The sequence below is a fragment of the Eimeria acervulina genome, genomic scaffold, assembly GCF_000499425.1.
Source record: "Eimeria acervulina Houghton genomic scaffold, Eah_scaff31, whole genome shotgun sequence".
In the NCBI taxonomy this organism is placed as follows: Eukaryota; Apicomplexa; class Conoidasida; order Eucoccidiorida; family Eimeriidae; genus Eimeria; species Eimeria acervulina.
Genome location: NW_013549896.1, coordinates 101535 through 111673, shown reverse-complemented (window position 1 = coordinate 111673; position 10139 = coordinate 101535). Strand labels below are relative to the sequence as shown.

The 10139-nt window shown below is 50.3% G+C and overlaps 3 protein-coding genes across 3 annotated transcripts; all 3 read left to right on the top strand.

Annotated features, from left to right (window-relative positions):
• Positions 1-327: 327 nt before the first annotated feature.
• On the top strand, positions 328-1422 carry EAH_00007020 (hypothetical protein; the record flags this gene model as incomplete). The annotated part of the gene is made up of 3 exons (XM_013396007.1): positions 328-417; positions 659-751; positions 874-1422. The coding sequence occupies 3 exons, from the start codon at positions 328-330 to the stop codon at positions 1420-1422; spliced, it is 732 nt and encodes a 243-aa protein (XP_013251461.1).
• A 4813-nt stretch (positions 1423-6235) lies between these two features.
• Positions 6236-7138, top strand: EAH_00007010 (hypothetical protein, conserved; the record flags this gene model as incomplete). The annotated part of the gene is made up of 3 exons (XM_013396006.1): positions 6236-6372; positions 6677-6761; positions 6875-7138. 3 exons carry the CDS (start codon positions 6236-6238, stop codon positions 7136-7138), a joined length of 486 nt encoding a protein of 161 aa, XP_013251460.1.
• Positions 7139-8669: 1531 nt separating this feature from the next.
• On the top strand, positions 8670-9808 carry EAH_00007000 (rRNA-processing protein FCF1, putative; the record flags this gene model as incomplete). Its single annotated transcript, XM_013396005.1, has 6 exons — positions 8670-8672; positions 8783-8850; positions 8949-9011; positions 9116-9264; positions 9408-9541; positions 9641-9808. 6 exons carry the CDS (start codon positions 8670-8672, stop codon positions 9806-9808), a joined length of 585 nt encoding a protein of 194 aa, XP_013251459.1.
• Positions 9809-10139: the final 331 nt, after the last annotated feature.

The window sequence follows — 10139 nt, the reverse complement described above, 5'->3', positions numbered from 1 at the left end:
TGGGGAGGATTTTGCGTGGGATTGGTGAGTTGATGCGTGTGGAGCGGTTGGGTGTGACGAATTGCAGGAGTCAGCGAAGGAGAAAGATGAACAGCTGGAGAATTTGCGGAGGATTTTGGCAGATCTTCGAGAAAAGGCGGAAAGGGCAGAGCCTCTGTTGCGTCTTGGGTCTCCCGACACGTTGCAGTTGTTGGCAGCTAGAGATGTAAGTCTCGTCAGCCTGTTTTTGTGGAGTTGTGGTTAGTTCATTGTATAATATTAGAGTGCCTGGAGGGTGTATGCTCCAGTCCGGTTTGGTAGAGACCGTGTTGTTTGCTCCATAATGGCATGGAAGCGCGCCGCGTTGGTGCATCCTTATCTGAAGACAAGATGTTCGCGCCTGGTATGACAGTATCAAACGTTCAGCTCAAGACAAAGGTTCGTTGGTGTCATATCGGGCGCGAATAAGGTTTCTTTGTCATATCAGGCGCGAAGTCGAAAGTTCCTGGGAGTAAAAACACGCAAAAAAATCTCATACAGGAGGAGCCAGCAACTCCATTTGAGATGCGCCCCTTGGCTTGGCTGTTAATTAGCGTTTTGCGTTGCAGTGTATATGATTAGAAAGTGTGCGTTCCTTACACATTTTTGTAATTTTAGAATTGACTTCACCGTTTTGCAGGGTTTGGAGGAGCAGCGCCAGCTTGACAATGAATGTAGTTCATCGCCAGGCTTGGCTGTGCGAGAAGCGGATAATCATACTGGAACCACCAGCGTAAGAAGATTGTGTTTAACCTTTTCTTGTACATCAGAAAACGGGAACTTTAGAATTCAGCTTATGGATAGGCAGTGGCCATCAAAGGCATTTGTATGTCTGCTTTTGTGTGTATATGATAGGCACGGAAGCTTGACACCTGCGCTGTAGAGCTCGTTCGAGCTCTGCAAGGAGGAAACTATGTACTACAGGAAATAGTCCTAGAACAAGGACGAAGCATTCGGACCCAAAGGGGAGCATTGGAGAGGGCTGAGCCAAACGAGGAACTTCTCAGAGAGGCCCGTGAGCGGGAGAGGTTGCTTTATGAACAGCTGCAGCAAATCCAGTGCCAGTATGAAGTACTGAAAAAGGAAAACCAAACGCTGAAGCATGCGCTCATGAATACAGCACAGGAATCTGTTGATAAGGACGACACAATTCTCAGGGATAGAAAGGAATATGATGCGCTTCGGACGGAGGTAAAGAACGCAACCCGCAACGCTCAAGACGCCAGATACCTGGCTCAGATGGAAAGAGAGAGGCGGATTGCTCAAGTGACGCAACTGAAATCTCAGTTGGAAAAGTGGAAGAGACACCTTTGCCACCAACATACCCTTGTTGACACGAAACAGTACGGCATATGCACCAGCGTTATACCGGAAATTCTTGATGCACTTATACAGGGCTGCTGAATTTCACAGTGGCATGGTTGAGTTGTTTCTTGACTTTGCTGCGGTTCTGTTACATTTGCTCAATGCATGCTCAACTCAGGACGGAGGTCACACTGCCCCGATATGATGGAGGTTGCGTAGCTTCCGAAACAACAAATATATCCTTTTTCGGCACAACTGGAAGAAACCGAAATATCCCACCAGAGCGCGGTTCCTGTTCAGCTGATCGTATTGGGTCTGGATCTTCCAATACTACTTCACATCAGTGTTCGGGAAAGTCAACAAGAGGCACCGCCACGCATTTAGTACGCATGATTCACGCTTATACTGTCCGAAATGTGCTTTTGGAGCCCCCTTGTGATTCGGTCCTCAAGGCTGTGAACTGTTTGAAGCCCAGGGCTTGAGGGAAGCAGAACAATCAGAAGTACAACCACAGGGGATGGTTGTTACAAATCCAGCGGTGCGCCGGGTGTTGCATATGCTAAGGGTGCACGTAGGCTTGCATCTGTTGATTTCATTCAGCCAACACCGCTCCATAATAAGTTAGCATTATTGCATATATTGCATTGCATTAACTTGACTTCCAGTCAGGTCCTGACTGTGATCGGTTTCTGCGGTGCCATCGAGATAACTACGATGATGATTTGGAGCAAATTACTCAGCTGCGTGCTGCCCTGTGATATTTTTGTGAAGGTTACATAGCTGAGAGCCGCATTACAGAAGCGTCAGTACAGTGCACTGGGTTGGCGGTATTGCAGTGCTCACATAGCCACTGTGCCAGTGAGGGACCCCTGCTCCGATCTAGACAAATAGTGATTTTTGCGCACATTTAAATTCCGCCGAATTGGCTTTGATACTCTGCGCATTCCTTGGAAGTGTTCTACACGAAGCAGCAATGATTTTGTTCGGGATCCGCATGGGTTTGTAACGAGAGGTCTCGGCCTGAGACTGGACCACAGGGATCTGCAGTAGTAGAGTCAAGATACTTGTATTTTCCAAAAGGCAAACGGCTTCCCCTCCAGTCTCCAAGCACCCTGGGCTCAGGGCACAAAGGCCTGAGGATGGTCTGGAGAGGAATCGGCCAGTCATGAGTTTCATCACAGCTTGCTGCTCCTGGTGTAACCGCAGCCCCACATGCAAGCAAACCCATTCGCCGTCATGATGGGTGCATTAAACTCGTACAGAACTGCTGAAGACTTAATTGGCTCTCAGTGGTTAACATGCACCCACGTAGAAATGCAAGTACCTACCTAAGGAAAACAATGCTGCACCTGTATTTTCCCCGTCCTCGAAATGTACTGGTGCCCGTGTCCCTGCCTGCACAACTGATGATGGGTGCGCCGAGGGGAGGGGAGAAAGGCGGAAGGTCGGAGCCCCGAATGCAGAAAAGAAAAAGGGAATCACTCGGGGAAGGTGAGCAGAGCCTGCTGATGCTTTTGACTTTCTGCTGCTGCTACCGACCCGTACAGTGCCAGGGCAGGCAAGCGCAGTGGCGTGGCCACTGGTTATACAAGGCGCTGTGCGCCTTGCTCCTGGATAAGAAGCCCCTTTTAATGCGGGCATCCCACCTTAACCAAGAATATGAATACTGAACCTCCAAAGACTTGTTGCAGCGAAGAGCTCGTGAGACGGGTCATCAGGCCAGCACGACAAACGGCCCAGGCCAAAGTATGAGAAGGTGAACGGGCTGTCATCTGAGGCAGCGGCCAGCCATAGGGAGAGCCAGAAGTGCAGATGTAAGGAAAATAGTATTTGCCGGAAAGCAAATCAACGTAAGCCTATGGGCCCGTGTGCGTGCGTGACAGAGCAACGGCCAGAAAAAAGTTGTAAACAGCAGAAGATTGTGCAAATTTAAGCTGGGCTGTGCGTTTCCACACTTGTCGCCGCGGCAAAGTGGAGGCTGGCGAGCAGAAGCTGCTGAATTGCTCGAAACAGGCGGTCCTTGGAAACACACTCAAGTTGTCCGTCGCCCCCTTGAAATTTTACAAATATACTCGATATCTGCGGCATCGCGGGCATTTACACATCTGCCCAGGTCGCCGCTCTCCTCGATTTACCCCTCCCCTCAATGGAGTCGTTGCTGCAGGTCTATGGGGCGCTTGAGAGGGTAGTTTGGTTTCTAGCTGAACAGCTATACCAGAACGCTTTTTTTGGACTGACGTTCAGCCGGGCACTTGGAGGCCAGTCGCTTGCGTCCGCAGTTGCCGACTTGCATACACAGTTTGCAATAGCTCCTGGCGAATCCTATCGTCATGGTTCCCCAGTACTTTCAACAATGCATACCCAAAATAGTGGCTTGATTTCCTCCCCTGTGCGCAATAGGGTGATATAATACGACAGTGGACTCTTTCGACCCATTGTTCTCCGGCGTCCCTGCTCTACGCCGAAACGTCGTTCTCTTTTCTGGCGTTGGACCTAGTTGCTAGAACTCAACCGCGTGTGCTCGCAGTTTCCGGCCTCCATAAGACACTCGCATTCTCCCAGGAGTGCTTGTAGAAATCACAAGGATGCAGGGAGCTCGGACAAAATGACATTCTGCAGTCATCTTCAACCCAGACAGCTTGGTTTTAATGGATTAGCATGCTCGACAAAGCTCGCATTAGGGCAACAAGCGGAGGAAGTTTGCCTTGCGTTGGCCAATTCGCTTTGCTGTCCATTCTCGTATCAACCCGTTGAATTACATCGTAGACACACCCCCAACATGAAGAAGTCACACCCTAGTATCAATCTCGACCTTCTAATACGGTGCAGGAAATAGCCCAAATTGTCCCCTACTTTCTCCACAAAACGGCACCAACGTCCTTGCGAAAAGGAGTAACTAGGGGAGACTGAGATCCTAGACATAGGTGTAAGGGCGTGCAGAGGTCGCAGAGAACAAAACATTTCCGATCTCCTGGCCATTTTCTAAACAGCCAGGAGATGGACAACTGGAATGTGCCTGAGAGTAGCTTGCCCGCATGATTCCCTCAGAAGCATTTATGCGCCCTTCCTGAGTTAGTGGCGCTGGCTACAAGTGCGGGCGTAGGCGGCGCTGCGTAAAGCTGGGCTGTACAAGCCTTTATGGATAACTGCTATGCTGCGTGCGCATAGCTCCCCGGCCCCAACTAATTCTACGTTGTTTCCAGCGTATCTCCCTCTACCTGCTACTAAGGGCGTCGCCGCTGCTGAGAATTCCTTTACTTGTCCACATATTCGGATTGCCCTTTGGGGTTTGTTCAGGACCGCCACATCCCTCGCCTATCCAGCTTTTTGACAGCGTACGACGGTGGGGGCTCTTCCGTGTCTGTACCTAGGTTGCAATGCCCTTATTACGCAAGCGTTTCCTACCCCAGTCTCGCTGCAAAAGGCGCCGCATGATTTGTAGAAGGCACGAGTATCCGCAGCGCCATTGCTTTCAACAGGAACAGCAACGTCAGCTTCCCCTCGTGCAGCTCAAGATTCAATAACCATTGCCACTGGTATTGGTGTTGCTGTTGCTCCAGTGGCTACTGTTGCTACTGCGGCTGTCATTGACCCACCATAACATTAGACGCCCACTTGCCTGGTGTGAGTGATTCAATAACCGTAACTACGTTTTAACATGGGAACGGCTCTACTCACAACCCAGAAAGTGGGCATCTAATATTATGGTGGGTCAATGACAGCCGCAGCAGCAACAGCAGCCACTGGAACAACAGCAACACCAATACCAGTGGCAATGATTGCTAATGTGTGAGAGCACGGGAGCAACAGAAGGCTGACGAAAAGGAGCGCAAGCCCTTTTCGTCACCCGCGCCGCACGAGATCCAACAGCAAATGGTGCAACAGCAAATGGTGCAACAGCAAACGACCCAACAGCAAGATATCTAGCGAGGGAAGAGGCAGCAGGGGATGCAGAGGGAGGGACCGATGGAACAGCAGAAACGCCTCGCTCAAGAGGGGCCGACTCCTCTCCACACCAGTCCCAGGCCCTTGGGCCGCTGTACTCAGGTGGCCTGGATATTGGAGGGGAGCCCAGTTGCTTCTAAGGAACTCTTGTCTTGAGTTATATGACTCCACTGCAGCTCAACGCGTAATGGTGTTTGCTAAGCAGCATGACGCGTTGCAACGCACCCTGTTGCGACTCCCAGTGGAAAGCGAACCCACATGCAACTGCATCCAAACTCTCTTTCAAGCATGCATTAACACTCTGATTATTGTCAAGGATCTACTTGGCCCTCATTAAGCAGACTGTACGCAAGTAGAACTGCTCCCGACAGACCACGTTGCGCTCAGCATACTATCATGGGTAAAGCTGAGGCATTATGCCTGATATCAGTCCAAACTGTTCGCCATACTCTAGTGTGATCACAGTAGTCCAGATCGTTTGCCAAGCTATTAAGGCGTCACGTTTCTGTAGGAGTGATTGCAAACCATTTACAGACCCTCCAGCCTCTATATATGGTGAGCTTGTCCGCAAGACAACGCCACAGCGGGTGGCTTATTCGGATGTGAATTATGTCGTTAGAAATGGTTTTCAACTAAATAAAAATTTCCCTGGGATCCAGCAGCAGGTGAATCAGCCTAACTGCCACACCATGGCAAGCGGCAAGCGTCGACGGACGTCTGTAACTACGCTGCTCACCCACGAACAGGTGCCCAGAGGAAAGGACGAAATCTGCACTGCCAAAACATTTGGGAATTCTTAAAGATAAAGGGAGAATCGCCGGTTGTAGTAAGTACTGTCAGCCCTTCGGCCATCGCACCGTATTTTCTGGCTGCAGCTCTAGGGCTTGCTGACGCGAGCGGCATGTGAACGCACAATATGCTTGTGTAATATTTTAGAGCATGTTCTAGTCTATACAGCCCACATAAAATGGCAAGGTCTACACCAAATCCAGTCCTCCCGGACAGTGCTCTGGGGGGGCATTTTTTTGCAGACATGCTCTTCCGTGGAGTGGCTCAGTTCAAAGATGCTCTTCTCAACGGCAATCCAGTAGCTGTAGCTACCGTGTAAGTTTCCATCTTCCGAAAGTTAGCGCACCTGAGTTCAGCTGAACCCTGTCTCCACACAACCCCCCAAGCCTGTTGACGTGGCGCAGGCGAGTTGTGGGCATTGGGTGGAATTTCATCACCTGCACAATCACCCATGCATTCATATCGTTCTTTTGAATTATTACTACTGAAGTGGGCTTGCTCTTAGCGTAAGACCCAACTGTGGCCCCGGCAGATGACGAAGGCTGGCAAAAGTGTGCTGTTTACTTGCGGCGGATCATGTGGAGGAGCTAGTGCCTCATTGTTGCATCTCTTTTCCCAGGGGTATCATTTCGTTCCTCTTCATAACGGTGGCGGCGCGATGTACGTATTCCCTCCGCTCGTCAGCTTCATCGACGGACCACAAGGTATGCTCACTACTGCTAGGCACAAGCATGGTCCCTCCGTGTTGGTCCGGCACAGTAGGAATGGAATTAGTAGCACAGGCAATGAATGCTTTTGAATATTGAGTGCATCTCAGAGGAGCACAACTAGGCGTCGTCGCAAAGCGTCCGGAGGTGTGTGCAACCCTCCCGCAAGACAGGCAGCAAACTCCCCCGTCCAGCCGAGGAAGCCGCCAAAGAAGATGGAGTGTGAAACTGAAGCTTCATCAAATGCATCAATGGCGAGAACCGTAGAGGAACTACATTCGCAAGAGGTCGATATGAATCAGTTACAGGAAGATGGAGGCGGAGATTGGTTTGTCGTTGCCAGCAAGAAGAAGCCCAGGCCGAAGAAGGCGTGATCTGTTTCATTGTAAGGGGAAGCTGGCTGTTCAGCATTTTTGTACAAACGGCACCACATCAGTTCGCCCAGTAAGGAAGGACTCGCAGCGTGTCCTTTTTTTTCAGTTCAGCTGAGCACCGAGGAAGCAATCCCTTTTGTACTGCACGCACCTGCGCGAGCGTTGTGCCCATCGAGCACACATCTCGTGCACATTGGCACTTTTTATGCAAGTGCCGAATAAGTTAGAAAACAAAGATTCACGGATTGCCAATTCAGAAACAACACGCGCGGCCCGACGGACGTTCGCTGTGTTTTTGAGGCATCCATTTGGTTCCTAGCTCCATGCTCTCGCCTGTGGAGTTCCATGCAGTGAACAACGGCAAATGGCTTTCCACACAGCTTCCCATTTCGTGGGATGCTCTTGAAGTTGCCCTTTAGTAGGATAGGACAGGTTGTTCAGCCGTACGTCGCGTTGGCGGGTACTGGCCAACGCCGACATCCAAACCGCAAGCTAAGATACAATGGTGGATGAGTTGCATGTGGATGCCTCGAAGTTCTTGTGTTCCTCTTTGCAGAAGGGGCGACAGTATAGGGTAGCAAGGCACTAGGGCTAAAGGGCCTATAACGCTGTGAGGCCCCTTATCCCCGGCCTACCGGGCACGCTCTATTGATGACGCGATAGAGCAGCAGAAGCCTCTGGAACGTAAGGGTTGTTAGTCAGTGGTTCTAAAGAGTTGTTAACCTCCTCTTGTGCAGGTAAAAGAGCAACTAACTCCGTATGATCGTAACATACCGAGCCATATTGACCCGCGGCTCGGGGAGCTTGGCGCACTTGAGGGATGCCTTCGACAAATTCATCTCAGGAGGCCGAGTCCACTGTAGTTCCGTACTCAACCAGACGTCGAGACGAATATGCAGCGAAAACATGAGCAGAACTGGCATCAGGGCACTTTTTTCGTGTGCTGGCTCATACTGTCGCAACTCCTTTTTCTCGAAGTGTTTTCGACCTTCTGAAGCTTGAGGGACATTCAGTTATCAGCAGGTCATTGCGTAAAAATCAATTCACGCTAGCAGTACAGCGTTAGCTTTAGTTCCACATCCACACACATACACACACGTTCTGTATGGAAGTAGGCGTCAATCCATCGGGGCAGCCCACAGCCTGCGACCTCTCTGACCACTCGCGCATAAGTAATTCGATCTGCTAATGCAGTAGCAAATTCACCTCCTTGCCTTCCTCTGATGGCCTCTGTTGAATGTTTTGTTGTTTCATTGTTATCTCTATTTGGGGTCTACGTTGCCGTGTGGCCGCGTGGGGCCCGGCTGCGCAATGCAAGGAGTTTCATGGAAGATTTGAGCACCGTTGTTGGAAAATCCTTTATTCATGAGGAAAAAACGATTTGAATATTCGTCATCGTAGTTGAGTGGGGTCGAGATCCTCGAAAGAACCCTAAAAGCCGGCGGATCCCATTAACGACACCTATCCCGACCCGTCCCAAGGGAAAGTTGAGCACTTATTGCTACTCGTTACTGTAACTTCCCTGTTAGCCATGGTGGGCTGTCTCTCCCTTAAAGAGGAACAGTGCTTTTTCTTCGGGGATGGGGGCCATGCACCTCAGACGTTTTGCGTTTCGTGGCAAATGTGGACGATTTCGTTTTTCAGGGAAAGGCAAGGAAGACGCGGAAGTTTGCGGCAGTGAAACGGACAATTAATCCGAAAGATCAACGACTGTAAGAGACAATTTGCACTCGCTTTGTCGTATTACCTCAGTGGTTTGACAATCTTATGCGGAGGTGTCTGCATGCATGCTGTTTGTCCCCTGCTCCAGGCAAAATAAGGAGGTAAAGAAGCTGAAGAAGCGGAAGGAGAGGGAGACAGCTTTAAAAGAGCAGTAAGCATGCATCGGAGCTCATGGTTGCATCCAAAAGACGCCTCCATCCTTAATTGTTTAGGCGTGGTGCAGGTTGGAGTGCATGCTGCTATTTGCGCTCGCAGCGTTCAGCACAACCCTGATCAATTCTTTAGTTACAACACGAATCTGGTCCCTCCATATCAAGTGTTGGTGGACACGAACTTCATCAATGGAGCTATCCAAACCAAGCAGGACGTATTGCAGGGCCTTATCACCTGCCTTGTAGCAAAATGTAAGCTAGAGTATGGTTGTGAAATCGCACAGCCACTGTTTCGAAGGGCCTACCGACAAGCCGTTGTTTTTAGTAATGCCTGTTTTTACTATCTGTACCTACTTTGTGCGCCCAAGGCGACGTATGCGTGACGGACTGCGTAGTGGCAGAACTCGAGAAGCTTGGCCACAGGTATCGGCTGGCCCTTCATTTGGCAAAGGATCCACGAATAAAGCGACTCAAGTGCCTACATGCTGGGACTTACGCTGATGACTGCATCGTGCAGAGAGTTACAGAGGTATGCTCAGCTCAGGCCCTAAAGTACAGCTAGTGTTTTCTCCACTTGTGGTTGTGCACACGGGAGCATCTGCATGTGCTTCTTCGACTTTCTGGTCAGCACAAGTGCTATTTGGTGGCAACAAATGATAAGGATTTGAAGCGTCGCATCCGCAAGATTCCAGGAGTGCCAATCGTATACCTAAAGGGGCGTACGTTTGCGGTAGAACGACTCCCAGAGGCAATCACCGCACTGCCTGCTGCCAAGTCAGCATTCCCGAAGAACTGATGGACAAGATGGGAGAGGCGGAAGAGAGGGTGGACGCATGGCACCCTCGTCAAGAGGCTGTGAAATCATGGTTTTCTGGATAACACTTTTGTGCTTGTGATGGATTGTGGGAGTTGCCAGTGGCTCCACTCTGTACGTTCGACTACTACACAGCGTGCATCCTTGCTTTGCGGGTGTTTTGCTAGTTTGATTTTGGCTGCTCTTCGTACTGGGCAGTGACATCCACGCCTGCAGGTCTGTGTGTGAATTAGCGTGAGAATGGGTACCGAATAAGGTCAATTCTTACTTAGTACGGCTGCAAAGACGCCCAGAGAAGGTCATGAGAGGCCAT